Below are 17705 nucleotides of genomic sequence, written 5' to 3' on the forward strand. Positions count from 1 at the left end.
GACACAGTGGGCAGAATGGCCTGCTTCCATGCTATACTCGATTTTATCAATGAACCTCCATCATACTGACTGAAAAGCAAAAACCCACAGATGCTGAAATCTGACATAAAAAGCAGAAAAGCTGCAAGCACTCAGCAGGTCAGGCAGCATCTGTGGAAAGAGAAACAGAGTTCATGTTTCAGAACTGGAAAAGAAGTTCTGATGAAGGGTCATTGAACTGAAGAATCTAATTCTTTCTCACTCTACACAGATGCTGCCTGACCTGCTGAGTATTTCCAACACTTTCTGTTTTTATTCCCGGACAGTGTGTCTAGTGATTGAGAATGTGTTTTTATGATGAGAAAGTCTGGTTTGTAGGGTCATACAGCACGGAAACAGGCCCTTCGACCCAACTGGTCCATGCTGACCAAGATTCCCATCTAAGCTGGTCCCATTTGCCCGCATTTGGCCCATATCCCTCTAAACCTTTCCTATCCGTGTATCTGTCCAAGTACCTTTTAAACAGTTTGCCAAATTTAATACAATTTTTTGAGGATGTAACAAGCAAGGAATATATTGGGGAACCATAGAAGTAGAGTATCTAGATTTTCAGAAAGCATTTGATATCATGTTTGTTACATAAAGGGTCACAGTGTTGGGGCTAACTTAATGGCATAAATACAGATTGTTTACAGGACAGTAAACAAAAGATAGGAATAAATTGGTTATTTTCATGTTAGCAGACTTATTAGTAGAATGCTAAAGAAATCAGTCTGGGGCCATCGCCTATTTACAATTTACATTAATGATTTGGATGGAAAAAAGCATTTTGCATTGTATCCAAATTCTCTGGTACAAAACTAGGTGGGGAGGCAAACACAAGACTGCAAAGGGGCAGTAAGAGTTGTAGCAAAAGGCCAAGGAGTGTAAAAAATGTGAGGTTACTCATTTGGCAGATAGATAAGCAGAAGGTTTTTCAAAAGATGTGAACTCCTTGATGTTCCTGTACGCGAGGGATCTGGTTAGCGCAAATGCATCAAACTGGTAGGCAGGACAAGCAATTAAGAAGGCATGTGGTGTGTTCAGAACCAGAATCAGGTTTATGATCACTGACTTATAAGATATGAAATTTGTTATTTTGCAGCAACAGTAGTGTGCAGACATGAACATTTGCTATAAATTATAAAAATAAATAAATAGTGCTTTAAAAAAAAGGAGTAACGAGGTAGTATTCATGGACCGTTCAGGAATCTGATGGCAGAGGGGTAGAAGCTGTTTCTGAATCATTGACTGTGGATCTTGAGGCTCCTGTACCTCCTCCACAATGGCAGTGACGAGAGGGCATGTCCCAGTCTTTATTGCCAATTGGTAGAAATTGTGTAGGGTTTTAGTGAGACAGTACTGGGAGTCCTGCGTACCTTTTTGGTCTCTGTACCTGAAGAAGAGTATACTTGCCTTGGAGTCAGTGGAGTGTAGATTGAGTCCCAGGATGAAGGGGTTTTCCTACCAAGAAATAAAAACAGAAAATACTGCAAACACTCAGTAGGTCAGGCAGCATCTGTGAGAAGAGAAAAAGAGTTAATGTTTCAGGTCCGAAACCCTTCATCAGAACTATGTCGTATGGGGAAAGACCATCTTACTCACTGAAGCTTAGAATGATGGGAAGTGATCTCATTGACACTGAAAGGGATTGACGGGGTAGGTGCTGAGAGACTATTTCCTCTCCAGCACCAGGGGACATGGGCTTAGGATAAGGATCAAGTCATTTAATACTGAGATGAAGAATATGTACTATTTTTAAGCAGAGAGTTGTAAATTTTTGGAATTCACTATAGGGCCAAAGGTGTTCAATCATTGAATATATGCAAGATTGTTATACTGCAAAGGAATCCAAAAATATGGGGATCAGTGGCAAACAAGGACACGATTATTAATGAAAATCTTATTGAATGATGCAGAGTAGGCTAATGGACCTCTATTTTCTTTGATCTTACCTCCAGGAGGACAGAAATCTGCCTCAGATGATGGACAGGCACCAGTACAACAAAGCAGTGCAGAGAGATTCCTAAAGTACAACAAGGTTTGCAGGTTACAACTGGCTTTCCTCTGCAGATCCCACATCGTTTGCTCTCAGGTGGACATGAAAGACCCCTAGCACTCTTTGGAAGAATTATAAGGCACTTCTCCCTGGCTGTTAACCAATATTTAGCCTTCCATCAACATCAAAAATAATACAAGTTTTCAAGTCATTATTGGTGTTTGAAGGAGGTTATTATAGGCAAATTTCCTGCCATTATCTCTATATTGCAACAGTGACTACACTTCAAGGGTACATTGTCCATCAAGAATTTTGTTCACTTCTTGAAAAAGATGAAATGCAAGACTTGCTTCCATCAACTTCATTCTCAAGTTCAGGTAGTGGTAGGCAGTGTTTGTGGTTTTACACTGGTCTCATGAGGACACAAGAAAATAGGAGCAGAAGTAGGCTACTTGGCCCCTCAAGCCTGCCCCACCGTTCAACACGATCATGGCTGGTCTAGGCTGGTCTCAATTCCTCTCCAGTACCAGTTCTTCATAACCTCAACTCCTCAATCTTTCAAAGTTATCTATCTCCACCTTAAGTATATCTAATGATCTGGCCTCCACCACTCTCTGGGGCAGGGAATTCCAGTTTCACTACCCTCAGAGAATACATTTCTATGCACCTCAATTTTTAAATGATTGGCTTCGTATTTTGTAGCTATGTCCCCCTGTTCGTGACTCTCCCACTAGCGGAGACATCTCAACATCTCCCTGTCACCCCCTTAGGATCTTATGATTGATTAGGGTCATCCCCTCATTCTTCTAAACTCCCAGGAACACAAATTCAAACCATCTAGCCTTTCCACCGAATAAGTGCAGCCTTATCTACAATGCCCTCAAAGACACGAGTTACCAACTGTGGAAGAACAAAATAGCCTTCTTTGACTATGCTGGGGGCTGATGGAATACTTGACATTGTATAAGGGAACTGGGTCCTACAGTCAGCAGTCCTGCAGGAACTGCTGAAACTAGACCCTTTGTATAAACAGGTTGTGAGTCCTGTCTTGGATGTGCTGAGAAGAGGAACTGGCTAGATCTTATCTTTTCTAACACCTTGACTAAGGATTAAGTATGTTACAATTGTAACTAAAACAGTCACAGGATAAACTGTCATCTCAAAGTACAAAATAAGCTTGTAACCAGCTGTAAGTTAGAGTCTGGGTGATGGTGGAGATCGCTGCCCACTCTCCACGGTACCATGCATAAATAAAGCCTTGGAACGAGACTTGGAGTTATCGTCTTTATTATAGATTAAGTAGAATTTCTGCGACACCAACCATCCAGAATGAAACCTCCAGGAATTGAAGGTTAATCCCCAGACCACTGCAAGCAAACTTCAGAGAAAGATCATCAGGAAAGAATTAAATTATTATTTTCACTTTCTTTGACAGATTTTATTTATTGCTTCCAAAAATATTGACAGTTCAGGGGGAAAGCGTTGTGACTGATAAACTTGAAGACACGTCAACTTCCTGCTCATGAGTGACTGATTAATGGTGGGGAATTTGACAATGGTAATGCTATTAAATGTCAAGGATTAGATGGCTTATTGCCTGTCCCTGCGAGTCAAGATAGAATTATCTGGTTCCTTTCTAATTAGTACATCTCTTCCAGTGAATAAAGTTGCACTCAATTCATATTTACCTATTCATTCATTTTCAGAATGCAGGCATCCCTGGCAAGGCCATTATGCATTGCCTATTTGTCCTTGAGATGGTGGTGATGGGTGTCCCTCTTTAAACCACTGCAGCCCTGATGAAGGTGCACCCACAATGCTGGTAGGTAAGGAATACCAGGATTTAAGAGCTTGCTTTAATGAAGAAACTACAGTACATAGGTGACCCCCACATTAGTGGGGGTGGGTTGTGTTCTGAGAAAACTGTATCACGATTTTCCAAAACCTGAAGTAGTGTCATCTGCACAGGCATCAAGGAATTCCAGCTGAAAAAGAAAGTTTATTTTCTTTCCCCTCACACAAATTCCGTAAGAGTGAATTTTATTTTCTATCTCCAATTTTTGGGGAGTGATTCATCCTTTACCCCAACAGGGATAATGCAGGAGGTCTCCTGTATTTCCAAGACATAATGATGCATGACTTGAGAGGGGAACCCAGAGGCACTGGTGTTCTCACTACCTTGTTGGTAGCAGAAGCTGTGGGTTTGGGAGGTATTGTCAGATTAGCCAAGGCAAGTAAATGCAGTGTATTTTGTAAACATTACACAGTACAGCCACCGTGCGTGAGTAGTGTAGGAATTAAATACTTAGGGCTGTGAAAATCAAAAGTGGTGCTAATCAAGTGAACTGCTCAGTCCTAGGTAGTGTTGAGCTTCTCGTGCTGTTGGATTTGTGTAAGTGGAGATTATTCAGTAACACTCCTGACTTCTGCCTTAAGAATGGTGGGAAGGCTCGAGGATATCAGAAGTCTCTTTCCGCAAGATACTCACTTAGTCTTGTAGCCACAGTTGAGTTTCAGCTCAAGGGCAACTCCCATCAGAGGTGGGGCTCAGCAATAGTAATACTATTGCATGGCAAAGTTGGTGGTTAAACTCATTGCTTGTACTTGCTTTGAAAGTGTTAATTACCACTCATTAGCCCATGCACAAATGTTGTCTAGGTCCTGTTGCCTGCAGGTGTAGACTGCTTCATTTTCTGGAGGAGTTGCAACTGGAATTGAAGATTTTACATTCAGAAAGTATCTCCACTTCTGACCTTCCAGAATAAAGGTTATTGAGGAAGCAGCTGAAGCTGGTTGAGCCAAGGACATCGCCCTGAAGAACTATTGCAATGAATATGCTGGGACTGCAGTGATTTCCATCCGGAATGTTCTCCCTTCCATGCCACACTTGGTCAAGTTCTGCCTTGATCTCAAAGACCATTACTCTCACCTCACCACTGCAATGCAACTTTAGTGTAAACAGAGTTGAAATGAAGTCTGGAGTCAAGTGATCCTGGCAAAACCCATAGTGGGCACTAGTGAACAGGTTATTGGGAATAAGTGCAATTTGATAGCACTATCATGATGCCTTCCATTAGTAGGCTGATGTTTGAGGCTAGACTGACTGGGCTTTGTTGTACTATACTATCCACAAAAAAAAAACATTTTCCACTGTTGAAACTGTACTTGAACAGCTTGACTAGATGTACGTCAAGTTCTGCAATACTAGTCCTCAGAACTACAGCTAGAATGTGGTCTGATCCCATAACCTTTGCTGTGCAGTGTCTCAGACATTTCTTGGTATCATGTGGAATTAATCAAATTTGGCTGAAAACTGAGTGATGGTGGATATTTATGAGGAAACAGATTAATCATCCACTCAGAATTTCCAGCTAAGGCTGGTCTTCCATACTCGTGTTGAGGATGTGCATGGCTGATCTACACCAGGCCTCATCTTCTCTGCTGTACCAGTTCCCCCATATGTCTCAATTCCCTGATCTTTCAAAAATTTATCTACCCTATCACGTTACCCCTTGTATCTTCAGTAAGATCACCCCTCATTCTTCTAAACCATAAAAGAGACCGATTTAATTTCTTTCACCACTCTTGATAGGACAACCCTCTCATCTCAGGAATTTGCCTGTATTTCAGTCACCGAGTCACAGTATGCAAGCAGTCCACACCAACTCAAGCACCCATTTACAGTAACCCTACACTGAATCCACTTTTTATTCTCCCCATATTCTGATCAACTCCCCCACCCCAGGATTGTATCATTCAACTAATCCACAGCAGCCAATTAACCTACCAACCTACATATCTTTGAGATGTGGAAGGAATCTGGAGCACCTGGAGGAAACCCATATGGTCACAGGAGGAACTTGCAAACTTCGCAGTCAGCAGCCAAGACTCTGGCACTGAGGCAGCACCTCTACCAGCTGTGCCATTGTACTGCCCTCTCCCTTTTACACTGCCTCCAATGCCAGTGTAGCCTTTCTTAAATGGGGGAATCAAAACTAAGCACAGTACTACAGGTGTGACCTCACCAGTACCCTGTAATAGTTCCCCACTTCTGAACTCCAACCTCCTTTTCATAAAGAACAACATACCATTTGCTTGGACAGGTACATGAATAGGAAAGGGTTAGGAAGGATATGGGCCAAATGTGGGCAGGAATCTTGGTCAGCATGAACTAGATTGGCCAAAGGACCCGATTCCATGCTGCATGACACTATGACAGTAAACTAATGAAGTCCTCAATACCTTATTAACTTTATTGGCAGAGAATTGTTGGGGGGAGCAAGGGTGGGCTTAAAACAAAAATATCAAGGCCTTCAGTTTGGTGTCACCTTTACCTGACAACTCATGCAAGGTTAGGAACTGCAAAAAAATACTACAAATGCAGTAGAAAATAATTCATTTAATGTGCATTGAAGTTAAAACAATCCAACATGAACACATTTCAGTCATTATGTCTCAAACCAAAGACTTTGCCCAGATCTCAGGTTTTCTCCCCATCATTATACTGCCAACGACCATGAGTGCAAACATGGCCACCCTTAACTACACACCCAGACCAAAGCAAACAGTTACTGCAAGCTGCCAAATAGCAAAACTTTTGTAACAAGAGCTTTGAAAATTAGAGAGAACATAATTCACGACAACCCTAAAATCTGAAAAGGCAACAGGAGGCAAGGAGTTATAAAGTGCCGAGGTAATCCTTTACCAAGTGCTGCTACCAACCACATACACCTGTCCATAAAAATAGCAGAAAATCTGCAGCTCACCAACAGAGCAAACTGCAACTTCATTATACAGTGACAAGTTTCATTTTTGTGATAATGTACCAGCATTATATTAGCAATGTAAAAACTATTCTTGGCTCAGGTTATTTAGATCATTAACAGAAATGACTACAAGGGCTAAATGGCCTGCTCTTGTCCTGAGTAACCAAGTGTCAGCTTTAGCTTAGTGTTGGCCAGAGAACAGTCTTCAAGTCTCACTCCAGATCTTCAACGTACAACATATACAGAAGCACTGCTTCACCACGGGCATCATATTTTCCATATTGTCCTTTTGACAATAGGAAACCTTTCAGCCTGTCAAGATCATGGTAGCTCTCTCAGAATTCCCATTCCCCTCTTATTTCCCTGTAATCTACTCTTGTTCATATCCAACTTTGTCTGATTCTCCTGACACCCACATCACTGATCAACAATCTACAATGTGGGAGGCAACCACAGTCATACCAAGCACCCAAGGTCAGGATCGAACCTGGGTCTCTGGAGCTGTGGGGCAGCAGCACTACCTACTGCACAACTGTGCCATGTTTCAACCACACTAAACTGTAATACAGTACACCGAGATTCCACAACACTCAAGTAGCAAGTTCTCCCTGTGTTCTGGCCAACATTTAGCCTTCAGCCAATATCATCAGAACACATGAACCAAATGCTTAGCTTATTTGCTGTTTGAGCAACTCACACTATGCACTGATCAGCTGATTTTTCTACATCACAATAGCAACTTTCCTGCAAAAGTGACAAGAACAGCAGATAAAAAAGGTGCTATAGAAAGAGGGGTCTTCTCCACTTCCAGGGACAACATGCTGTAGATATCCAACTCAGTGGAGGGAACCTGGAAAAATAGCACAAAATTCCTCATCTCAAAAGCTGTGCTTTCTCCAAGATGTGGGATGCACAGATGTTGACATGGAATGGGGCAAGGTCAGATGATGGGCTTCCACAGGAACATGAAGCAAATCAGGCAGATTTGCTGTTTGCGCCCCAGCACAAGGATCTGCAAATGTAGCCATGATCTAAACTTGTAAGCATCTAAATACCAGTACTAAACTACATACCATACAACTGTTATTGGTTAGTCAAGGATTTTAATAAATGGGCTGTGGAGAGAGACTGGTGGTCATAGCTAGTTCTCATGGTTGACTACAGAGCCGTCATGTGCAGCATATTGTGTATTACAGACAGCTACAAAGTGAGAAGTGCATTAGAATCAAAAAATATAAATACAACAAAACATTTAGTGTTGATAGCTAACTTTGTACAAATTCTTTTAATTGTATACAATTCTGATAGCAGCACTCCAAGGGGAAGGGAGGAGACAACAGAAGGGGCAAAATGCTCAGTGAAATTCTACCACATTGAAAAATTGGATAAGATTTATCTATTCTGTATTTAACAACAAACATGACTATTGACAAAAGGAATGGTTATTAGTGTGCATGTTGATAATATAACTGGATGCCAAAATTGCTGCTCAAACTCAGGCACCTTGCTCCCGTTTGCAAGTATCTGTTTAGTTGTGAGACTCGATAATTACAACAGGCAGCAGGGGCTAAAATTACATGGAGGCAGAGAAAACTAGAGTTGCTCTCCTTTGAGCAGAGAAGGGATTGATTTAAAAGCATTGAAGATTATAAATAGTTTTGATAAAAGTAAATAAGGAGAAACAGAGTATCAGTAACCAGAAGAATTTTCATTTAAGTGCTCAAAGTAATGGGGTGAGAATTTATTTATTTTAAATAGCAAGTTATGGTCTGGAATGCACTGCCTTACAAGACCAGTGGAAACAGATTAAACAGGAATTTCTGAAAAAATAGATAACCACTCGAAAATATTTGCAGAGTTTGGTGGAAAGAGCAGGGAACCAATTGGATTGTTCCTTCAATTCAACAAAGGCAGGACACAGTTGACTGTTGACCATATGGACTTCAATGTTGTAAATTTAAACTATTACTGTGAACTGTTGAGCCCAGCTTGAAGAATTTACTTGAAGGCTTTCCAAATAAGTAATTAATTTTAAAATCACATTCCAGAACTTTATTACATATCCCTTCACAAAAATACTTGGTGCTCAACATGACCCATCAGCAAATCTTTTGTATTTTAACTCTTTAAATGCTAAGGTACAGCCCAACATCCCCCCCTACCTAGGAAGGGAGCAAGAAGAAAATCCAAACCAGCTAATTAGGCTGAGGAAACATTTCTTCAAACTGCTGCTGAACCTGTTAAGGCTAACTGCACATTATTGTGGATACAGCCCAGCCCATCACCAAAGCCAGCCTCCCCTCCAATGATTCTGTCTACACTTCCCACTGCCTTGGGGAAGCAGCCAACATATTCAAGCACACACACCCCTTCCCCCACCTTGGTCACTCTCCATCAGGCAGAAGATACAAAAGCTTGAAAACACATGCCACCAGGCTCAAGGACAGCTTCTATCCCACTGTTATCAGACTCTTGAATGGACCTCTTGTACAATGAAAAGATTCTCGATCTCTCAACCTACCTTGTTGTGGCCCTTGCACCTTATTTGTTTACCTGCACTACACTTTCTCTGCAAATGTAATTATAGCACTTTATTCTGCATTCTGATATTGCTTTTCTCTTTTTACTACCTCAATGTACTTGTCTGGAAGGATCTGTATGGATGGCATGCAAAGTCTTTCGCTGTATCTGGGTACATGTGACAATAATAAATCAATTACATCCTCATAAGCTCCTCCCACAAACCTTTACAAAAAGTCTAATTAAAGCAACAATGCTGGAAATACTTGGATCAGGTAGTATCTTTGGAGGGAGAAGAGTTAATATTTCAGTATTGTTTGCTTTTATTTTAGACGCAGCTTCTGGATTTTCTGCTTTTCAATCCCAGTTAAGTGTTTGGTAAAAGTATTTAATATATTTGTTTTAAATGCTTTAATTCATCTCTTTCCAGACATTACTCAAAGATGGAGCATGCTTGACAGGCAGTCAAAATCTTAAGGGGTTGACTTGAAGGAAATATTTCCATTGCCTACAGGCTCAAATATCAGAGGATGAAGTTAAAAGAAAAAAAAATCACAAATTGCAATCTGGAAGTCAAGTCCAAAAAGGTGGTCAAAGCAGATTCAATAGAACTTCAAAAATGAACTGGATAAATATTTGAAAAGGGAAGAAAATTTTGCAGGGGTACAGGGAAACAGCAGGGCAATGACAATGACAGTAGAGCTCTTTTAAAGAGTTAGTATGTGCACAATGGGCCAAATGGCCACATCCAGTACCATATCATTCTATTTATTTCTGTAGGTTCGGCTTAGTTACTCTGACAGTGCAATGGATTTAATTTCTACTGCTGGTCACCACCAGGTTTTCCACACGCAATATTTTCTTTAAAAAAGTTTACAGGGAGAAGTTTTAAATTTATGAAGTATTGTTTGGACCAGATAATGAACTAAAGGAAGATAAACTGGATTAAGTAACTTGATAATGTAGCTTTTCTTTCCAGAAAGGCAACAGCATGGAGTCAATCACTTGAGATGAAGTCATGCACAAATCAGAAAGAGACAATGCAATCATTAATTAAAAATAGAAAATGCTGGAAACACTCAGCAAGTCAGGCAGCAACTGTGGAAAGAGAAACAGCTAGAACTGGGAAAAAGAGAAAACAAGTTGGATTTTAGTAGTAGAGGTGGGGGAGAGATGGGAAGAACAAAAGGGATCATCACTGAAAGGGTGTAACCAAACAAGTAAATGTGGCACATTGTGCTGCGTTACTAATAGCGGGGCTGTGGAACACGTCCAGCTGATCAGACTATACTGAAGTAGAGAGAAACAGAGCTAAAAAAAATCACATGAACAACCAACAGAAATTGATGGTTCTAACAGACAGAAAGAACAAGTGATCTAAAGTTGGAGAATTCAAGAGTCCAGAACGATGCAACATGTTCAGTTTCCGATGAAGGATCTGAAATCTGAAATGTTAACAGCTTCTTTCCACAGATATTGCCTGATCAGCTGAGTGCTCTGTTTTATTTCAGATTTGCAGCACTTGCAGTTTCTTTTTGCTTTTACTTTACTGTGCAGTGATCAACCTAGTGAGTCACCATGTCCTGACCTACTGTACACATAACAAAGACGATTTAAGTAAATATGCTTATTCAGCTTACATATGATATATAATAACCAGAGAATATTGTACCGCTATGCTCTGAATTTATAGTCACGTAACATCTAGCAGCATCAGAAGACCTCCACATTAAACCCAAACTATGCAGACAAAAGATCCCTCGGCACTGTAGGGGGAGTCCTGTCCACTATCATGGATGACATTTAATCCTCAGCCAATATCACAAGACATCATCACATTGCTGTTTGTGGGATTTTTACTGTGTGCAGTCTGTCTGCTTCATTACAATTGTGGTTGCACTTAAGAAGTATTAGTTGGCTGTAAAGTGCTTTGGGACAGCTTGAGGCTGCGAAACATACCAGCTCTTTCAAGAGAATTCACCACAGGCACTATTTAGGCTGGAAGGTCACAACTGTGACACTGGGTACTTTCATTCCATTTGACTAGAAACCATATGAATATTTCATAGACCCAATATTACAATTCAAGCTCTAATGACATCTCAAATGGGTTAAAAACCAATAGTGCCAAGGGACTGTAGAGCAATCAGTGGTAATGCTTGATGGAATTCCATAGTCCTCTCTTCTAATCTACTGTTTAAAACAGCATTAGTTTATTTCACAAGCAAAAATAGTGCCAAAGCATTTCTTGCAACTCATAATTTTGCAAGTGAAACACCTTGCAAGAGATGGGGGAGAATGATACAAGCCTTTCCCTGCCTTCGCCAAGAGTGCTGCTTCCCAATTCTCAGCCTGAAAGACACCAATGCTTGGCATCTGAAAGTAGAAAAATCAGTACAGACAAAAATATAAAGTACCAGTTAAGAAAGTTAAGATATATCAAGTGTTTCAGTGAAAGAAGCATTCCCTTAGTGCAGTGGTCCCAGATTAGACTGCAGGACCTCTCTTGTGTCAGAGGAGCACTGACAGTTACAGAAAGGCTTTAATAACATTGAGGTAATTTAATTAAAAAGTTCACAAGTAATAAATAAAAATATGCTAGGTGCACTAGCAACTCCAGGTGCAAGGCTACTGGCAGCCCCCAGGAATCCCCAGAACAACCCCATTTCCTTAAAAGTAGAGGCTGTGACATCAGGCCTTTGTGGGTGGGTGCCTATTTCAGCAACTGTGAACAGGTGTGACTTCATTCTAAGGTTAGGAACCAGTGCCTTACTGTTGAGCTCAAACATTTTTTTTTAAATCTGCAGCCTACAAAACCTGGCTGGAATTCAAACCTTGAGAGATTTTTTCCCTCCACATCTACCCCCCGCCCCCGCACCACCACCCCCCCCCCAAAAAAATTGATTCTCATTAGCACACCTGTAAAAATATATTAATAACATTTGCATAATTGTCACAGAAAAATGCTCTCAAAAATCCACTTTGCAGACTCCAGCAGCACGCCACAGTTTAGCACCTAAGCGCCACATGTACCTCCCTACATAAACAGATGTAGTCTAGAAACAATTATTGGTCGATGCAACCGTATAAAACCACTCAGAAATGTTTGTAAAAAGTAACCCAGCACCCAAAGTTCTAAAATTATTAGCATATTTTCTCTATATAAATATTTTTCAATGACGCTTCTATTGAGCTTGAAGTCCTTGCAACTGGCCTTTGACAATCATCGGCCAGCTTTTGCGTCTCCAATTGCACCCCAAACATCGAAGACAAACTCGTCAGGAAATGCAAAGTCGCCAAGGTCCTCGTCAAGTGCCTGTGCAAACTCATCTGGATTCTTCCGGTTCTTGCCCAGGTCCACCATAGTAGCAGCTGTAAAACAAGGCAGAGGTGGATGAGCAAAGTCTGAACATTGATATCTACAAACCCAAGCCACGTTGCCAATACAAACCAACCATTACCCCTCCTCCCTCCCTGCTACCAATTACTGGAGGTTTCATCCCCACTCAATTGCTGAGAGAACAGTCAAAAATATTTGTACAAACACCTTTAATAAAGAAATGGGTGAGCACATTTTGCAAATATATCATCTAACAAACCTGGAGACCAATATTTTAGGATATTAACTGAACTATTGGTTAAGAGAGGTAGGTTTTAAGCAGCATGCCATGGAAAGAGAGAAAAGTGGCTGAGGGAGGAATTCCAGAGGTTAGGCTTTGGTGGATGAACGCACAGCACATGATAGTGACCGGAATGAATGAGACTATAAGCGAGAGCACAGAAATCTCAAGAGGCTTGTGGGTTGGGATATACAGAGATGGAGTGAGCCATCGATGGGAGCTGATAGCACTGAATGCATTTTACAGTAAAATAAACTATGTAACAGCTTGATACAATCATATCCTGTTTTGATGAATTTTCTTGTAAATAATGTCCCCAGGGCAGTTTTCATAATATTTGCTCCCATTCAAATGACCATGTTTATTTTTTGATTCACATAAGAGGTTTTTCCAAAAGTAACTATTCAAACTCTCTGCTGCCTGCAAAAATACAATTTCCCATTTAAAATACATGCACTTTAGCACTTAACCTTCCAGGATAAAGGGAAGAAATTAAGGAACTAGAAGCCTTTTTAAATAAACCTCCACTTTAAATATCACCATGGGAATAAGCAGTCTGGTTGATATGTTAACGAGGGTTGTTAGAGGGAGAGAAAACTGGAGTTACATTTCATCTGCTGCGTGCCCATCCTTCAGTGATGCGTTGGAGCTGCATGACATGGGAGCTAGTGGACCCCATTGTGGTTTCTGGTGACAACATCTGCAGCAAGTGTTAGTTGCTCGAGGAACTCAGGCTCAAAGTTGATATGTTGTAGCTGCATTTCTGGCTTGTTGCTGGTGTTTTCCACAGTGAAGACTGACACAAAATACTTATTCAATTCATCTGCCATTTCTTTGTTCCCCATCACTCCCTCTCCAGCGTCATTTTCCAGTGGTCCGACATCCACTCTTGCCTCCCTTTTACTCTTAGTTTTTCTGAAAGAACTTTTGGTATCCTCTTTTATATTATTGGCTAGCTTACCTTCATATTTCATCTTTTCTCCCCTTACTGCTTTTTTTGTTGCCTTTTGTTGGTTTTTAAAAGCTTCCCAATCCTAGTGCAGGATTCCCTAAAGGTTAACTTACAGGGTGAATCAGTAGTAAGGAAGGCAAATGCAATGTCAGCATTCATTTCGAGAGGATTAGAATATAAAAGAAAGGATGTAATGGTGAGGCTTTATAAGGCATTGGTCAGACCACATTTGGAGTACTGTGAGCAGTTTTGCGCCCCATACCCAAGGGAGGATGTGCCATCGTTGGAGAGGGTTCAGAGGTGGTTTACGAGAATGATCCCAGGTATGAAACAGTCAACATGCAAGGAGCATTTGATGGCTCTGGGCCTATACTCACTGGAGTTTAGAAGGATGTGGAGGGAGGGATCTCAATGGAACCTACCGAATATTGAAAGGCCTGGATAGAGTGGACATGGAGAGAGGAGGTTTTCAGTAGTGGGGGAGTCTAGGACCAGAAGATACAGCCTCAGAATTAAAGGACATCCCTTTAGAACAGAGATGAGGAAGAATTTCTTTAGCCAGAGGATGGTGAATCTGTGGAATTCATTGCCATGGACGGCTGTGGAGGGAGGTTGATAGTTTCTTGATTAGTGAGGGTGTCAAAGGTTATGGAGAGAAGGCAGGAGAATGGGGTTGAGAGGGAAAAATAAAATCAACCGTGATCGAATGGCAGAGCAGACTCGATAGGCCAAATGGCCCAATTCTGCTCCTATGTCTTATGGTCTTAAACCACACTCTATACAAAAAGTTCAAAAACTTGATACCGAGCTTCTAGTTATGTCATTCCCTTCTCTGCAAGTTGATTACCGTCAACCATTTGTCCCAACTCTTTCTCCCTACTTTAAAAAAAACATTATTTTGCTAAATTCCAAATCATAACTTGCTCTTAAGTACAAAAAAAGTAATTAATCAATGCTAGCATTACTCGTTTCTGTAGGAGTGCAGTTAATAAGGACTTTTGCACATTTTATATTACTCTAGACATGCCCCTCACCATCCCTGACCAGCTTGGTCTCAGATGACTGCAAAACCAAAGAGCTGATTGTTGACTTCAAGAAGGGGAAAAGGAGGGCAAACGTGCACCAGTCTACATTGGGGGATTGGCAGTGGAGAGAGTCAGCAGCTTTAAATTCTCGGGTGTTAACTTATCAGATGACCTGTCCAGGGCCCAGTACATTGATGCATCACAAGGAAAGCACACCAGTGTCTTTACTTTCTTAGGAGGTCAAAGAGGTTTGGTTTGGTTTGTCTCCAAACACTAACAAAGTTCTCCAGATGTACTGATGAAAGTATCCTGACTGGTTGCATCATGGTCTGGTACGGCAATTCGAATGCACAGGAATACAAGAAGCTGCAGAGAGTAGTGGACTCAGCCCAATACATCATGGGCACATCCCTCCCCACCATCGGTAGTATCTGTAGGAGGCACTGCCTCAGGAAGGCAACATCTATCAGGGATCCCCACCATCCAGGCCATACCATCTTCTCACAGCTACCATTGGGCAGGAGGTACAGAAGCCTGAAGTCCCACACCACCAGGTTCAAGAACAGCTACTTTCTTTCAACCATTCAGTCTTGAATCAACCAGTGAAACCCTAATCACCACAGTTTAGCAACACTATGACCGCTCTGCACAAAAATTGACTTTGTCCGTATTGTGTTTTCTTGTAAAAATTGTGTATAATGTTTAATTTTTTTCTTGCAAATGCTGCTTACGTGATGCTGATGCAAGTTTTTCATGCCCAAGTACGTGTATGCACAAGTGCAATATGACAATAAAATAGACTTTAACTGTCCAGTGACTGATCTCAAAGATACTCAGACTGGGTAATTTATTGGTAGAGCTCCAACATTCCCACCAGACTGGCTGAACTGCCTTGCCTACAACAATCAACCATCTCGCCTCTGGCACAGGTGAGAAGTCAAGGCAAAGCTAGAACCCAGGAACTTCCAAGATGAGCACTTTGGGGAACAAATGGAGATTGGGAACAGGGACAGATAGAATAACAACATACAATTGTAGCTTAAGTCACAGGGCTGATCCTAAAATTTAAAAAAAGTTTTTTTTTAAAAAACATGTCCAAAATCCAAAAGGTACAATGCTTCTATGTTCGGTCTGCAAATCAAAAATCAAATACTCTATTGTTAGATACAAAACCACAAGCTCGGCTTGGAAGTAATTGGGAAAGTGACCAGCTTTCATGAGCCACAAGGAAACTAACCAAATTTGTGTTTTCCCACAATTTTATCCCAGCTAGGCACTTGTCTGACCCTCAAAAGCAAAAAAAATTGTAAGTAATAATTACAAGTGTCTGGATGATTTTCCTACCTCATTAATAGCTTGATTTTTAGGTCTCCCTTCCTCTAACCTCTGTGTCCAGCAATCCTCCAATACATCTCCAAAATTGCATTCACAAGTGCACACGCTGGCTGAATTAGTTATAATTCTCTCCTTTTCTCCTCAGTTGGTTCCCCTCCAAACCCCATAACCTCAAGACCCTTGAGCTACTTCAGTTTTAACCTCTTGCTGATCTCACAATTTAATCCTCTGTTGGCAGCTGTGCCTTGATCCACTGAGCCCACAGACTCTGGGATTTCCTCCCTAAACTTCTTCTGCCCCTTCCTCTCCTCTTTGAATTCACCATACTTTTGCTCACCCGCCCCAAGCAAAACACTGCATATGCTGAAAATCCAAAATGAAACAGAAAATAGTTAGCTGGTTGAGCAGAATCTTGGACAGAGAGACTCACCATTAACGTTTTAGGTTGAGGTAACTGACCTAAAATATCAACTGTTTTTGCCCAAACACTGATCTTCAGAAAAACCGGGAAATATTAGAAACATTCAGATCAATTTCTTAAAAATAACATTCCTACATAGTACCTTAGGATGTTTATAAAACTACATTAAAAGGTTATATAAAGCACAAGTTATCCTTCTTGACTTGGTAATAATCTCAAATCAGAAGGCCGAATGCTCAAATACAACTTTAGCAAAGGAGCACATTATCTACAGCTCTGACGAAGGGTCTTCAATTGGGAAACATCAACTCTCTTTCCATCGATGCTGTCTGACCCGCTTAGATTTCCTGCATCGTCTATTTTTATTATGGATTTCCAGCCCCCTAGAGTTATTTTTCACTTCAGTCTATGGTTCTCTTCAGGTGGCACCCTTGAAATGGAATGTTAAGCTTGTACATTGTGGTTCAGTTGAAGGTTTAAAATCCCACAGCACAATTAGCTGCTGAGCTGGTAGTTCTTCTGGTGTTTTGGCCAGCGTTCTAGCAAGTGGGAGGTTATGAATCCAGATAACAGTCCTGTGTTTTTTGAACCTAGGGTGTACGAAGGTTGGCTGCTGCACAATAGCCAGTACACCTCAAAGTAATTTGCTGTGAAAGTCATTTAGTGATAACAAACCATATAATGCAACATCACTCCAATGCACAGATGTCAAGGCTAATGGGTTAGCTTGTCAAAAGTTATACATAATTGCCCCCACCCTGGCGCAAATAATTTGTGATAGCATTTAAAAAATAAACCATATTGTTCTGGGGATCTCAGTGCCAACACAAAAGATTTCATATTTAATTCCTTAAGCCACAGGAGGCTATTGGCCCCAATCGAGTTTATGCTGGTTCTCAGGACCTTCACATTGCCCATTAATTTCCTTATTACCTATTCTCTCACACACACCCACAAACTCCACCCTGGTTCTCCTACCATCCACCTACACTTGGGATAATTTAAGGTAGCTAATTAACCTACAATCAGAGCTTTGAGATGAGGGAGGA

General features: G+C 41.0%; 1 protein-coding gene across 1 annotated transcript in view; it reads right to left on the minus strand.

The window, feature by feature from the left end:
• Positions 1-6401: 6401 nt before the first annotated feature.
• Positions 6402-17705, minus strand: part of LOC127585026 (PDZ domain-containing protein GIPC1-like) — a 37987-nt gene continuing 26683 nt past the window's right edge. Inside the window, exon 6 of the mRNA XM_052042148.1 lies at positions 6402-12675. Within this exon, the coding sequence (XP_051898108.1) occupies positions 12527-12675 (149 nt within the window). The 3' untranslated portion in view covers positions 6402-12526. The remainder of the gene's footprint in view (positions 12676-17705) is intronic.

Source organism: Pristis pectinata, chromosome 31 (assembly GCF_009764475.1).
Source record: "Pristis pectinata isolate sPriPec2 chromosome 31, sPriPec2.1.pri, whole genome shotgun sequence".
NCBI lineage: Eukaryota > Metazoa > Chordata > Chondrichthyes > Rhinopristiformes > Pristidae > Pristis > Pristis pectinata.